The sequence below is a fragment of the Trachypithecus francoisi genome, unplaced genomic scaffold, assembly GCF_009764315.1.
Source record: "Trachypithecus francoisi isolate TF-2019V2 unplaced genomic scaffold, Tfra_2.0 Lachesis_group0, whole genome shotgun sequence".
NCBI lineage: Eukaryota > Metazoa > Chordata > Mammalia > Primates > Cercopithecidae > Trachypithecus > Trachypithecus francoisi.
The window spans coordinates 189,302,392-189,318,932 of record NW_022681453.1 but is presented as its reverse complement, the minus strand read 5'-3'; the positions used below and the strand labels follow the sequence as shown (position 1 = coordinate 189,318,932).

The following is a 16,541-nucleotide window of genomic DNA, read 5'->3' as shown; positions in this document are numbered from 1 at the left end:
TGCTTTGATTGTTTTGATCCTATTCATTTGACAGTAAGTTATTAATTTATGTCACCTTCCAAAATTATTCCCCAGGATACATCCCTCAGAAGACAATCCCCACAAAAAGCTCCATACTTAAGAAATCTGGAGTCAAATACATATGGAAACATCCTGCCACTATAATCCAATTTCCTGCAGATACTCCTGTCAAATGTTCACATATTAAATACTTGAATGGGTCCTAACTAAAGTAACTTGATTTTGTTTAATCCAGACATGAATGATACTTATTTGATGATAAAAAGCCTTCGTCAAATAATACTTATGAAAATCTTATGGAAATAATGAGTTAATATTTATTGAGCATTTCATATTAGGTATATATGCCAATAAACTGCGCTGAGCACTTTAAAACAACCTTATAAGATAGTGGTATTATTATGTCTACTTTAAATGTAAGGAAATTGAGGCTCAGAGAGATTTACTTTTCATGGAATTAGGATGCGCAGAAACCAGAATTTCAACACAGGTGGTCTGACTCTAGAGTATAATAACGCATTGCGGGACAATACTGATGCTTAGCAGTGTTCCCAAGAACTCAATTTGGGAAACTGCCTTCCATCATGTACTTCAGTCTTTCCTTTTCACACTGGCTTCTGAGGAGCAGAAGCAATGAATTACCCTGAATTGATCCACTAATACTCCATACGAGGCAGATACATTTCACGCCTTTGCTATATAGTTTTTAAATTGTAATGAAAGTTTGAGGTGAATCCTGTTTTTCATCAGCTTTAAAAAAGCATTAAGTCTCACTGTAAAATGTAACAATTATGTGCTATTTTATTCACTTTTGAATAAATATTACACCCTCTATACACCAGAAGCCAGGATGATTCTGAATGACCTGATTGCATGTGTGATAACTCATCACTACTTTTCTCAAGACCACTGAAAACATCCTTCAAGGGATTTTCTGGGATTCTGTTAGGTGAGAGACACAAAGAAAATTTTAGACACAGTCTGTTTTAGGAGCAGCACTTCTCACAAGAAGGCTTTATAATTTTCATTTATTGTAGAATAATACAGTACTACCAACATAGAAATCATGTTCATATCATTTAAATCATAATTTAAATGATTTTCATTTTAGCAATTGTGGCTACTGGTATATTATCAACCTGCTTAAATACTGATACATAGTGTTTAAAATGATATTATAATTATGTATTTTTTTCTGAAAATAAGCATTTAATACCTTCATTCACTGCATACAATTAGATGGCTGCTATTAATAACATTTTACAACTATAGATAATGCTTTGAATAATGTTAAAAGATATATAATTCTCTTTCTGTTATTTGTTCAGGAAAAATTCCAAAATATTAGGTCAGATGATGAAATCTTTTTTATGACTCTTAAACTCTACCATGAATGATTTTTAAAAAGGTCTTAATAATTCACCAACAATATGTGGCTCTACCAGTTTTTCTATCTTTGGTAGCTTTGAATATTTTCTTTGTTTTTAATTTTTCATAACTGTACAGACACAAAATTGTGTCTCACTGTAATCATGTTGATTTTTTTAGCTACATTTGGGCATTACGGTACTAACTATCAGAAACAATATCTTGAGTATCTTTATATAGATGAAAACTTTCGTATTTTTCATTTAAGTTTGATTCATTACTGTGGGTTAGATGCTGTCGGGCTAGGCGCTGGAGCTCTCTTGTTCTCAAGCTCTCCTTTTGTCCTTATTCACCACAAAGTTACATTTGGAGTTGAGAGATTCATCACTGACTGCATCTATTACCTTTCTGCTTCACCTTGGCTGCTTTGGCAACTTCGCCTTTGGCACTTCTAGCATGACAGACGTAGCTGCGCTTGAGATCCTCAGAGGTAACTTTCTTGATGCTCAAAATCTGAGTTCTTGTTTCATCTTCTGTTCTACTGTGACTTATACTAGAAATAGAGGGAAGAAAATCAAAGCATTTGAGAGTGACTCCAGCACTATGGACTGTGTATGAATCAGACAAGTAAGCAACCACAGACCCCCACTACAGGGGAGGGCAAGGAAGGTTGATAAGCTGAGCTACCTATAATGCAGCGATTAAAGTATTAATGGTAAGATTCTAATACTGTACTATACCATTTACACTACACACTATCCCATTGTCTAGACCAAATCCCAACACCGGCTTCTTTTTATAGATCTCTCTTCAAAACGAAATGTCTCTTTTGCTTAGATCTCTGAGCCAGAATGCTGTATCAGTTTAGAGAGAAGCTTCTGGAGTCAGGTGCTTTTGGGTTTTTATCCAGGAATTGTCAATTCCTGGCTATATACTTTGGGTAAGATAACTAACCTTTCCAGGTCAGGTTCCTCTTTTGGAAAACAGGGAAGTCGTAATGCCCATACAGTGCATTACATGTATTAATTTATTCAGGAATTCTGAGGACTGAATACACTAAGGCATGAATATAAGAATAATGCTTAATCAATATTCATGTAGGTATTATTGTTATCCCATAGGAATCGTTGATGCATTTCAGTGATTCCCAAAGCATGGATTCTGAACACAGCTAGAATATTGTGGTCAGAAATCTGAAATCTCGTGGTTAAATCCTAATGTATAAAAAGAGGAAGCCGTTATGAACAAGTAAACTTTGTAAAAATAAATATATCCAACTGTACAGTGAATCAGAGATCAAGTGCTTTGGGTCCAAGATCAAAATTTAAAATCCCTTTGAACTCCTTTGCTCATCGCAGAGCAAAATCTCTCTGCTACAGCTGACTCCCATCTAGGTTCTCTTTTTAACTAGGCTTACTGTCAGGTATGAGAATTTGGTTAAGGGCTCTGATTGGTTTCGCTTAAGCTTAATGCCACTGCTACCTATGAACACTGAGTACGTTTCAATAGCAGCAAGGTGGAACAACATGACTTTCCTTATTATTTATTCACTATTATTATGAGGATGGGATGCAAAGTGTTAACAATTCCTAAAAAGATCAGTGATTCTCCCTGTGAGCCTCCAGCCACATTACTTTGTCACGTAGCTGACCAGCTGCAAATTTTTAATTGGTGCAGTGAGCCAACTGCTGTTTGGTAATGGTGCGCTTCATTTGCAGTGGAACCTTCTGTCTTCAAGGACTCACACTTTCCACTTTGCCAACGCCTTAAAAAATCAGGTTTATTTAGGAATAAAATGTCATTTTATTTTAAAAGTGAGTTATATTACTACCCATCTACCTTTAAAATAAAATGTAAATTACACAAATATATTTAGTTAATATTAAAAATTACTAATTATAAATATAACTATAGGTTATATGAGTTAAGAAAGAGGAGAGAGGAAATGCATGCTCACTGCAATGCAAAAAAACAAAACCTAATTACCTAAGTCACAAATACATAGGGCCAGACACTAGGATTGAGAAAAGGAAAAGCACAACTACACTGATAGGTTTCCACATACCCACAACCCTCGATCGTGGCCTTTTTATTGATGTAAGATATGTATTCCCTCTACTTCCATGTGGGTATCATAAATGTGTGAATCTTGCTGGGCTTAAGACAATAGGATACAAGTCCTGAGGACAATCTGATGAAGATGCTCAGCCTCAGAACTTTCTAATTCAGTTCTCTACTGGTCATCAGGCAGCATCTGTTCCTCGCATTGCTAGTCCAGTAACCCTGTTTTGGGATGCAGCCACCAAAGATTTGAAAATCTTGCCGATTTTTGTGATAGGGAAAAATGAGAATTTTCTTTTTTTTTTTTTTTTTTGTGAAAGGGGCTTTCCAGCAAATACCGGAAAGCCTGCTAGACAAATTCTAAAAGAGCTGTAACACTGAGAATTTTCATTTTCATTGACTAGAACACACGTCAGAGATCATTAAGTTGAGAAACAAAGGTTAGTCACTCCCTTATTGGCCCCCATGATACCTTTCGTTAATGGTGACATCAATAGGGATGTCATCAGGTTTTTTTCCATCAATGGTCCACCAAACCTCATTGCGAGAATCCATCAGAAAACTAAAATAGACCGTACAGGGGATGAGTAGCTCCTCTCCTGAAAAAAAAAAGAAAGAAAGAAAAGAAAAACAAAGACGAAGGTAACCCATTAGTGTTTATCCTTCACATGGCTATATTGGTTCTACTCTCTGGCTAATCAGAAGCTACGAGTTATATGTACCTGAAACCCTGCTTATGAGTAATTCTCTAGTCGACTCGATAAGGTAATGTACCTATCATACTTCATTCCAAAACAAACAAGCAAAACCAAATAAAGAAGCCCATTAACTTTGTACAAAATTACCAGAGTGACCATTTTTAATATAAATATATTCTAAAATGATGATATTTGTTTAAAAAGTCTCCGACAAGGCTAGGCATAGGGGCTCACACCCGTAATTCCAGCACTTTGGGAGGCTAAGGCAGGCGGATCACCTGAGGTCAGGAGTTCAAGACCGGCCTGGCCAATATGGTGAAACCCTGTCTCTACTAAAAATATAAAAATTAGCCACGCGTGGTGTCACACACCTGTAATCCCAGCTACTCGGGAGGCTGAGGTGGGAGAATTGCTTGAACCCAGAAGGTGGAGGTTGCAGTGAGCCAAGAATGTGCCACTGCACTCTAGCCTGGGCAACAGAGTGAGACTCCATCTCCAAAAAAAAAAAAAAAATGTCTCTGACAATATCCTTTTTAGCCCTAGACCTCCTTAGACTGCTCTTCTCCTTTGTTATTTTCCTCAAGAAGGGTGACTAAGGATAGGTTCTCCATATCTTCAGTCCTTGGCCAGGAAAGATGGGGAAATACCATCACAGAGAGATCTGGCCGACGAGGCCCACCTTGAAATGCTCCAGCTATCAGGGTGCATTCAATAAATTTTAAGATAACTTAAAAATAGAAAACTCTATGTATCCCTCTGAGATGGAACATGAGGTTAGGGAGATCCCTAGGCAGAAAACAGTAGTAACAGCAGCAGCAGCAACATACTTACTAAGAACTTTGTACAAGTAATTATGCTAAATATTTATATTTATTAATGGTCTTATTTAATCTTACGAAAGCACTATGAGGTATTTTTTTAAAATCGATGTTTTCCAAATGTAAAAGTTGAAGCTTAAGGATGCTAAATGATATTCCTAGGTTAAATCATTAAGTGAAGGGCCAGGATTTGACCTAGACTGACCTCACATCCCAGTTTGCCTAGAACAGTTCTGTTTTATGCCTGCTTTCCTGGTTACCTATATTAATAGGTAGTGGCTATGTTTACTCCCAGAAAGTGTCCTAGTTTAGATGATGAATTATATCGTCACCCTAATTTGAACTTAGGCTTATCTGACTGAGTGGCCATACTCTATCTACTCTCTCAATGCAATGTCCCCTTAAGTCTTTTTCCTCCAGTTTTCCATATCTATATGTCACTAAGAAAGATAAAGGGAACATGGATTCAACAATCTTTCTGTCAGCATAGTTTGATAGGTAGACAAATATATTTATGTTATTAATTAGGGTATACCCTGGCAGCAGGAAGAGTATTCATATGACTATATAAGCCATAGCTAATTCTAGGAAATTCAGCCTCTTGCCGTGTTCTCTGCGCTTCACAAAGCAAGTCATATTTTCAAACTTCTCTTGATTTTTTTTTTGGCATTGTTCTCCATCTACGTTGATCATTAGTATCTTTTTTTTAGAGTAAAATCAAGTTTCTATGTCAACATATATAACATACAAGATCAATTGTATCTTTATTATTGTTTGTTGCTATACATTTATTCCTACCAGGAAAAATGTCGTATTTATAAAATTCTCAAAGTAGTTTTGGCACAGGTCAAATCTCATTTTGTTAAGTCCTGAACTCTTTTAATTGGTTTTTTGTTTTTTTTTTTTTTTGCATCAGCCTCTTCCCCAGCCACCCCGGCCCCCTGGCTCCAGAATGCTTTGCTGCCTACCTTGATGCCACAGCTACTTTTACTCCTACTCATGTTAATTCTAGATAAACATAAACATTTAATGTTACAGCCTTTCTACCCAATTGTGCGCTGCAGAAATCATGCGGCTCTTCTGCATGAAGACTTAGCATCCCTACCCCAAAGAGGACTCCATACAATTTTTCTGATGCTTATTGGCAAGAGGAACCAAATAGAAATAATCAGAAGGATGCACAAAATGCACCCTAAGATTGCCTATAATGGTCAGTGTTTTAAGGTTATAAAGCTTTATGCCTCTGTGTTCATCCAAATACTGGATGGCAAAGAGGTCCACATCCATGTTCCACATCCGTGTTAACTTACTGGCAAACAAATGGTGCTCGTGCATCATCCAGTTCAAGTCGCCAGCTGCAAAAATGCACAGTGAGCACATGGGGACCCCACTGCCATGTGGGTAGGAAGCACCCTCAGAAACATCACCCTCAACTTACTGCCACTTGACCAGCCTAGCAACTGCACACGTGTCAGACAGGTTGTACTTATGGCTTAAGGAAAGTGAGCTAAAGACTTCAAAGATCCTTTAGATAGGGCCCAGAGATACTCATCGGGGCTGTATGTGTCTTGCACCCCCTCCGTAAACTTTTTGATTTTTTTCATTCTTTTTTTTTTTTTTTTTTTTTTTTTTGAGGCGGAGTCTCGCTCTGTCGCCCGGACTGGAGTGCAGTGGCCAGATCTCAGCTCACTGCAAGCTCCGCCTCCTGGGTTTCCGCCATTCTCCTGCCTCAGCCTCCCAAGTAGCTGGGACTACAGGCGCCCGCCACCTCGCCCGGCTAGTTTTTGTATTTTTAGTAGAGACGGGGTTTCACCGTATTAGCCAGGATGGTCTCGATCTCCTGACCTCGTGATCCGCCCGTCTCGGCCTCCCAAAGTGCTGGGATTACAGGCTTGAGCCACCGCGCCCGGCCCATTCTCTTATAAATATCCTACATACTCCCTACCGACCACAAAATAGGCACTGCCTGAAACAAGACGTGTTTCAAGTGGAGGACGCATTTTGACAATTCCTGTGTTTGTCAGCTTTCCATTAACAACTACATACCTCTTTTTCCACCTTTTTTTTTATTGAATGGCATCCTCTCAGTTGTTTTCACCCATTAACAACTGACTATTATCTTTAGCACATTTTAAACAGATGCTCTTTTATGCCTCTGTGAAAGTTGTCAGAGTCAAAATGGAGTCACTTGTGCCACACTCTAACGAAAAACAGTTGGGAGGTTATATAAAAGGGCCCTCACACACACATGCCTATTATAAAAACTAGTACAAGGACTCTGAACACCACTATCTTGCACAAAGGCCAGCATGATTCTTAAACAAATAATACTTCTGTGAGGAGGTCTGACCACCAATTGCCAGTCAAGCTTGTACTGATGTTACCCTGTTACTGAATCTTAGAACCAAGGATAATTATTTCAAAACAACTTATGTAACCTTCCTCACTTTGCCTTTCAAAACTGTTATGTTCCTATGTTTTCTGGGTATGACTATGGTCCCCGCATGGGATGCCATAGCACTCATATTCCTGGATTGCTATCTGCAATTCATTCTTGAATAAATCCTTTTCTTTTTGGAGAGCTATTCTCTTTGTTGTTATTTAGGTTAAAACTTCTCATTGGGTTTGGACTGAATTTATTATAAGTGATACAACAATACAACATAGAAAATGTTAAAATTTTTCTATAGTTTCCTATTCACTTAACCGTGGGAGACTTTGAGTCAAAAGAGCAACACATTATCCTTTATTTGGTCAGTTATCAATGATTTTTTGTCTATAGCGAAAAATTATGAAAACTAAAAGAAGAACCAAAGAGCCACAGTAAGCATTCAATAGTATTCTGCATCAGGGTCCACTAGTTTTATCAGTTGTTACCTATCATATCCACAGTCTTGCCTTCAAGATCCACCACTGACCTTTCATAATGGAGCGGGAGCTTGAAGGATGTCTAAATCTTCTGCTCATGTTGTAGCCTTGGTAAACCAAAGCCCTGTACAAGCTAAAGTTTGCATCAAACAGAAATCACTAATGAGCAGAGGAAGGTGGCTAGCGGAAGGATAAGGAAGCAGATACCGAGAGTGAAGCAAAACATTCTTGAGTTGCCCATGGCATCAGTGAAATAACTGATATCCAGAGCCGCCTTGGTTTCTGACATTTCAGTTTCAATTCATGTGTTTCTTTACAACAGTGGTCTATTTTCTTGCATTAACTTAAATGACATTTTATTCCTTGTAATTAAGAGAATCTAAGTGAAATTCAGAGACATAGCTGTAATTACCTGGTTCTTTCTCATAGACCACATGATCATTAGGTGAATGGATCACAGGGGGCACTGCATTTTTTGGAGAGCCTGTGTTAGAGGAAGTAAAAAAGGGAGATGATGTTAAATCACGTAGCCTTATCAAAAAAACTGCTCTTCTTGGAACCTTGCCTAACTTCCTGGCACAGTTGGTCGGTTGTTTTAGAGAAGGCCTACAGTCCAAGATATACTCAATTACTGCACTTCATTCATTTAAAACAAGCAAAGCATAAAATAAAGGAAACACAGATTTGATGTCTGCTCCCAGTTCTTGACATGGGCTCCTAAATCCCTTGTGATTTCCTGTGTGATGGGGTAATAGGAGCATCTTTTGTTTTAACATGTTCTAGTCCCAAATTCCTAACACAAGAGCTTCTAAGACCTTTGGAACCTCTGGAGTAATGGGTGGATTTTACATGCTAATGAAATGATTGGTGGCTAGGGTTCCTATATAGCTTCTGGATGAGAGCTAGGAGCCAGAAATACCATAGATGATTAACACAATCTCCAGCCTCTCACCTATCTCTGGAAGTTTGGGAGTGTGACTGAAATTTCCAGTCCTTTTACTCAATCATGCCTGTGTGATAGAATCTCCATAAAAACCCTAAACAATCAGGTTTGGAGAGTTTCTGGGTTGGTAAGGACATCCAGAAGCTGGGAGGGTAGACCTCTGAACCCAGGACCCTTCCAGACCTCACCCTATGTATCTCTTCATCTGGATGTTCATTTGAATCCTTTATAATACCTTCTATAATAACCAAGTAAGGGTAGTAAAAGGTTTTCCTGAGTTTTGTGAGCAGTTATACCAAATCACAGAACCTGAGGAGGAAGTAGTAGGAATCTTCAGTTTGTAGCCAACTCAGGGAGAATTGTGGGTAACCTGGGAACCTACTGCTTGTGATTGGAATCTAAAGTAGGGGGTGGGGCAGACTTTTAGGAAGGAGTCCTTCATCTGTGGGGTCTGTGCTAACTCTGGACAACTGGTGTCAAACTGAATTAAACTGTACAACATGCAGTTCATGTCCTCAGAAAAGGTGAGAATTACTTGGTGTAGAAAAGCCACACCTTTAGTGACAAAAGTGTTTTGAGCATAGGAAAAAACAGTTTTCACTTTACAAAGAAACAAATAAAACATACTAAATACCCTCCATGCTTCAGGTCAGTTTGCTTAACAAAGCTTTCCAAAGCTTACGTGATATAGATGTCTTATGTTACATAATACCTAATTGCTTTCATGCCTTAATCAGTTGTTTCTTCTCTCTGTATTTCTTCACAACATTACCCAAAGTGTCTAGTATGCAACCTGGTTAAATAAGTGTTACATTAATGAGTAAATACATGGACAATTCACAATCATGATGTGAAGGCCGGCACATTAGTCTACTTGATGACGAGTTATCAGTTGAATGTTTGTTTATGAGATTGCTGCTCTTTATAATAGTCAATACTCCTAAACTTAAAAAAAAATACATTGAATAGAGTTGTTAGTGTTGTCTTCAAAAGTACGAGCTCCAAAGATTTAATAATCAAGTTCTAATCCTGATTTGGCCATATGTTAACCATATAAATACGCAAAAGCAAAGCTACTTGGTTTTTCCTAATTTTTGAAAAGCTAATTTTTCATAAGTCTAAAATAAGGATAATTAAAACTCATATCACAGTTTCATTATGAGAAATAAACTAAGTAATATATATTAAGGATATGCTACTAGCATATAATAAATGCTCAATACTTTGAAGCTTTAAAACAACAAACTTGTGCTGCTTGAAGTTTGAGAAAGAAGCCCCCAGTGCCCAGACTCAGCTGTGAATTTTTAAATCTGTTAATCAGGGTGACCAAGTATGCTTATTCCCAACTCCCCCAAAACACATACTTTTAAGTACATATATTAGAAACAACTGCCAAGATGAATACAAGATTGCATTATTCATTTGTCTTCTAAAATTTAGTCTGTTTTTTTCTTATGAATTAATCCCCAACTCAGCATTATTTAGAAAGTAAGCAGAAAAAGAAGAGAAGTGATTACAATATTGTTTGAATACTATTTGCACTACATGAAAGCCTTTTTGTTGCTAACTTACACTAAATCATGTCAGATCAGTAGAAAAAGCTCTGAGCAGAGACCCGGGATTTAGATTTACTTCTTCAACTAACTCACTAAGTGTCTCTAAACAGGTTACTTCCTGTCAGTGAGCCTAATGTTTCCATCTATTAAAAGATAGGGTATGAAAAAATAATACTCAAATATGCTATCTTTTTTAATATAGTGGACACAGTGGTATTTAGGGGTCATCCCCAAAAGCCATATATCCTGACACTACTTCTCTATTTCTGGGTTTGCTAGGAGTTTGTCAACTCTAAGAATTGCCCTTTCCACTTTCCTAGTTTCTCATCCCCTATTCTCTTAGTGCAAAATAATGATTGAACATTATTGCCAGCAAATACCTTCAGCAGTAGCTACAGCAGTTTCAGTATATAGAAAAATAGAGTTTACTTAATCCAAGTAAAACACTCTTTTGACAAAAGTATTGCACTGATTTTCCATTGCTTGCCGGAAACTGCATTAATACAATATGAATATTTTTAAAAATATTCTCAATCAATTTTAGCTCCAGAGTACAGATAAAGACACAGGCCTTGTTCAAAGTCATGTTTCTAATAAATGGCAGTGACAGAATGTGAACGCAGATCTGTCTGGTGCTCCTTTCCCTCCCCAAACTACCTTTACTTCATACATTCATTCACATATTCATTCAGTTGACCAATAGTTACTGAATGCTTACGATGTGCATGGAATTGCTGAAGGTTCTAGAGACAGTGCTGTAAACAAAAAACATGAATCTCTTTTCTTATCCAATTTACATACCAGTGTGTAATAAACTATTAAAAACCATAACAATATTATCACATGCTTGTTGTGTGTACTGGATACTAATCACACTTACCTACTACCTTTACAGTCAGAGTCCTGGTAAGATGAAACGTACGTCCATTTTCTGGATATGTAACAACACATGTGTAATTTCCATTATTTGAAATAAAGGCAATGAGGAAACTCAAGTTCATACCTTCGGGTATTACATTATTAAAATTCTGTATTTTATAACAGCCCTAGAAAAAGTAAAAAAAAAAAAAAAGTTTACTTTTTAGATACATGCATAGAAAATACACAAACACATGCACACTCACATCTAATTTTGCACAGAACACCTAAATATTCATGCTGCAGTTTTTATAAAACTATTTTGGTCAAGTATTTGACCAGATTTCTGCGAAGAATAAATGAAACATGTCATTATCTTTTCTGATCATGAGAAATTAAAATTCTAAACTAAGATGTGACTTCAAAAACACAGGCTTCCTATCTCAGGATCAAATTCTGGGCATCCTATGTTGATAGTAAAGCAAAGTTACAGTTTTGAAACAATGACTAAGGAAACTTGAGCAACTGCAAGACCTGCTATTTAGAAAGCAATTCTTTTTCTTTTTGTAATATTTCTTCACTGATTATATTAATTTGGGAATCTAGTCATTCTGTCTGATAATCTAGGCCCTAATTTCGATGTCTGATTTTGGCATTTTTAAACGCCCTGTTGTTTCCCTGTATCAGATATTTCCAGACTGTTTTGTATTTTTCTTTTACTGTATCACTTTTTTTTTTTTTTGAGATGGGGTCTCATCACTCTGTCACCCAGGCTGGAGTGCAGTGGCGTGATCTCAGCTCATTGCAAGCTCTGCCTCCTGGGTTCAAGCAATTCTCCTGCCTCCGTCTCCTGAGTAGTTGGGACTAGAGGTGCAAGCCACCATGTGTGGCTAATTTTTGTAATTTTGGTAGAGATGGGGTTTCACCATGCTGTCCAGGCTGGTCTCAGACTCCTGACCTCATGATCCGCCTGCCTTGGCCTCCCAAAGTGCTGGGATTTCAGGCATGAGCCTTCATCTTTACCCCATTTTTATAACTGAGTATCACAGATTTCAGAAACTAAAAATAATATATCTTTATGGGCCTGATCAAGATCTAGGAATGTATTTCTGCTCCTAATTCACATTTTCATATAACTGTTGACATTTAACATTGAGAAATTGAACTATCTCATTCAACAACTATCTAATTCAATGTATCTAGAATCCTGTTTCAAATGATCATCTCACTATTTGGCTAAATTGTTACTTTTTGCCATTTTTGAGAAAAAAATCAATACACTGTGACAAAAATATATGTTGAACATTTACTTTCAGAAAAGCTTTTGCTTTTCTTTTAAATATCAGTAAGTCACCTATGACAAAAAGATTAGGTTATCTCTAAGGCTTTTTCCATCTTTAAATTTCTGGGAGTCTACTACTAGCTTGTAACTTCAATTTTTTTAATTCACATATTTCGTCTTGAACGTTCGTATGATTAAGATTTTCTTCAATTCCTGGAGCATGTATTTTGAAATATAACAGTTACACTGAGGCACATGTTGTAATGATTTGTCACAGGAAATGTGTATTTTAAGAACAGCATTGAACTTCCATTTCATGGAAAAGATCATCAAGAGGAAGCTACTATAAGCTCAGGTAACGTAGTTTTTCAATGCAGCTTCTCCTGTAAGATAAGCAATACTTCCAGACACTTGTCACATCAGCGAACGATATCAATATCCTTAGGTTATCACAAAGGATAAAGTCTCAAAAGTCTATATTCTTATAAGTTTATGTCAGATTTGGTTTGAATTGAGTTTACAGTATCAATAGAACTATTTTATTTTTGTGGTACTTTTCATTTAAAAAGTTCAAAGGTATTTCCCCTCACTTGTTAGCTTAGCTGTTCTCAAATCCCTGGGAACTAGACAGATCAGACTAAATATACTGTAATTTTATAGACGGAAAAAATGAGACAGAGATATTCTAGCTAACACAGTAGAGAGCTGAAATTCAGTTTTCCAGAAAGCTGAATAATGGTCTTTCATTCGCTTCTTAACTAAGAATGAACACCTCTCCTCAGCAGTGAGTTGAGGCTATAAAAATTATACTGAGACATGCACTTAACATATACTCTGTCTCATCTGATCCTTATTCCAAACACGTAAAGTTTGTAATGCTTTTACCTCCATTTTATAGATGAATGAACAAGGCCTAGAAAAGTTAAGTAACTGTCAATGCATACCACTAGACAGTGCTAAAGCTGGAATTTGAATTCAGATCTACTTGTTTCAAAGTCTTTGCTTTAAATTTCACCTGATACTGTCTTTTCATTCTATATAGTAGCCCTGAACGTGTGCCATCTCTGGAGCCAGCCCGAGTGAAAAGCGCAATGTGCCTCTATCATTTAAAACAGGCTAATTCCTGCAATCGGTGGTAAACTGAAGAAGCATACTTTTGAGGATGAGAAGTCAATTATTATTACTGAACTTGTCAACAGTATTTCTTTAAGAATGTGATGAAAGAAACTTTTTTGTAGCTGTTTCAAAGCTATTAGGCCTAAAACATTTTAGAAATAAAGGGAATATTTTACATTCTAATATGTGTGTGAAGGTAATTCAGGGCATTGTCACACTACAAATGTCTATTAACATTAACCTGTTGTGTGTCTGGTTAGCTCTCTCTGATCAGCAACTCTGTGTCTAGATCCTTCAACACACATGCCTAAGACACATAGGACAATTTTAAACATAATAAACTATTGCTGAAAAATAAAACCTGAATATGTTATAAAGATTTCAAAACCATTTATTTGGAATCCAGAAGAAAACAAACATAAAAATAGATTTAGATTCCTGAAGAATAGGAAACATGTTTTAAAATATAAGAAATGAATTAACAGTAAGTGGATTTCCACAATGAAGCAAACACTTGTCTGACTAGAAGACAAACAATCCTAGTTGACCCATTAGTTCCTCATTCTGAATTCAAAAGAGAGAAGTTAAATAGAAGAGCAATTTTTCAACCATGCTATGGTTGCTGTGGCAACCAACCACAACATATAGGTAAAGAACAACACAAGAAATGACTCTGGGATCTTTCAACTGAAAAGAATCATGTGGGGAGGGGAAGGGTGCGGTGGAGGAATGTCATGATGAAGTAAGAACAAGTGTTTCCATTCAAGAAACCAACAATGTGTGAAGAACTGTGTGAAGGCACAAAAATGGAAATGATACAACTCTACCTTACAGTTATTCATGGTCTAATGGAGGATTGCAACGAACACAATAAAAGACATTTAGGGGCAGGGGAGTGTGAAATAAAAACAAAATAACTTAGGAAAAAGTTAATGAAGAAGAAAGATTTGGGCTGGTTCTTAAATGATAAGTAGAATATTAACATCTATTGAGGAAGAAGGTAGACATGGGAAGTAGACACTTCAGGCACAGGAGAAAGTGTGAAGAACTCACCTGTATTGTCTTAATTTTTCCCTCACTGCCATTACTTAAACAACAATATTATAATATTCTGTTTTCATGCAGAGTTCCTCCTTTGGAAAATTCACTTGTATGAGGGCCAGTGGGGGGTAATAAGTTCCGTATCTGCATGTTCAGAAACTTGCTCAATACTTGGTGCTTGGTAAATGCTTGATACATTAGTGCTGCCTGATCAAAGGTATGAATGAGAGAAGCCAAGACCCAAAAGGCATGGAGTTAAGGGCTCATAGAGTGTATAAGTGCTGATGAGTATTTGGAATATAAGACATTGGGTGGTGGGTTGTAGAATGGAAAGGGAAAGTAGACACAATGACACAAATAGTTTAACTGAGATACAAGGTTTGAAGTGTTAGTAGTATCTACTGAAGTTTTTACATTCTAGATGAAGTTGGTATAAAACATATACTTTGCTATGAAGTCTTAGAAGAGTTGATAAACTAGTCTCTTCCAATGAACAGAACTAAGTCATTCAGTGATTGCACAACACATATTTACAAAGTCCCTCCTGTGGTCCAGGCACTGGGTTAGGAGCTGGGTATACAATTGCCAGAAAAGAACACAAATGGTGCTTATTCCATGGAATTTTACAGTGCAGGCTAATTCATTCAACTATGTAATCAATTTCTAAGTACAATATAATTGTCTCAGTTTTATGCTGTGTGCTTGCTATTCAAGGGAAAGAGAACGAGAAAGGAAAAGAGTGGTCACTACTTAGAACAGAAAAAAGAGAAATACAATCACTAGAATAACAAAGACAAGATACAAATGAAGTGCTATGGAAGCAGAGTAGGTGATTTATATGGCCTGAAGTGGCTTCAAGACTTCTTAGCTATTTGAATTTGGCTTTGTCTTTAAATCATGAATCTGGAGTCCTTAGAGGCCCTAAACCTTATGTCAAATGTTATATGTATATGCATACATGTACACATACAGAATTATATGTGTATAGCTCTGAAAGAAAATATGATACATACTCTCTCACACTAGAGGTTGAAAATCCAATCACTATATAGGAAGTATAGGAAAAGAAAAGAGATAGAGAACCAATCGAAGTTGTCAAATCAAATAGGAGCAGGCATTTAAAAAAATAAGGCCTACTACACAGACCTTGAATTAACTTCTCAACAATATCTCTATGCCAACAAGAAGGCCAAGCCTGGTATGTTTTCAGAAAGGTTCTTTCCTGATACAACCTAGTCTGGAAAAGCAAATATTTTTCTATTTTCCAAGAGATAGTTATAAAAAATGTTTGACCAATTCTGATTAATTTCACAATAAAAATGAAAAGTGGAGGTAATATATCAATGTTAATAATCAGTATGGGTACAAAGAAAACTAGCTTTGTGGAAAGTTACATCCAGAATGGTATCTATTCTGATAAATAGCAGGTCAGAGTATTTCAGCAGCTGTCATAGATGTAATCTATAAACCATCCAATAAAATGGTTCCCTTGATCCTCAGTGAGAAGAGAAAATTGTCTATGCTTTTAAAAGAATCTCTAAGAGATAAAGTTTTAAATATCAAACTATAATGAAAAGAATTAATACAGTAATATGAAAGTTAGGATGGCTTGCCAAAGACCCTAAATTAATCTCATTAGTAACAAAAGGATTGCATTACCTGTGTCTGTACTTCTATATGTTTGGAGGTTCCTATGTGAATACACAGGCAGTCTCCCATTTATACACATAGTATATTTCAGAATTTGTTTTACAAGCCAGCTATTTGAAATTCTATAAATCACTTACAAACTGTGGTTTGCTTTCCAGACTAGTTACAAAACCTGGCTTATTCAACAAATATTTGCTGAACATCAGTTTAACTCACAGAAGTTAAACTAGAATACCTAATGTTGAATTAGAGAATTGTGAA

At 36.6% G+C, this 16,541-nt stretch overlaps 1 protein-coding gene and 1 non-coding gene across 4 annotated transcripts in view; both read right to left on the bottom strand.

The window, feature by feature from the left end:
- Positions 1–16,541, bottom strand: part of IL1RAP (interleukin 1 receptor accessory protein) — a 146,638-nt gene that overhangs the window by 26,118 nt on the left and 103,979 nt on the right. For all 3 annotated transcript variants that reach the window (XM_033213049.1, XM_033213050.1, XM_033213051.1), the window contains exons 5-8: positions 11,214–11,379; positions 8,247–8,318; positions 3,923–4,049; positions 1,794–1,942 (exon numbers count right to left, since the gene is read on the bottom strand). In XM_033213049.1, the coding sequence (XP_033068940.1) occupies positions 1,794–1,942; positions 3,923–4,049; positions 8,247–8,318; positions 11,214–11,379 (514 nt within the window). The remainder of the gene's footprint in view (positions 1–1,793; positions 1,943–3,922; positions 4,050–8,246; positions 8,319–11,213; positions 11,380–16,541) is intronic.
- On the bottom strand, positions 3,769–3,830 carry LOC117084653. The gene has a single exon (XR_004437567.1). It is a non-coding gene; the product is annotated as a U7 small nuclear RNA (small nuclear RNA).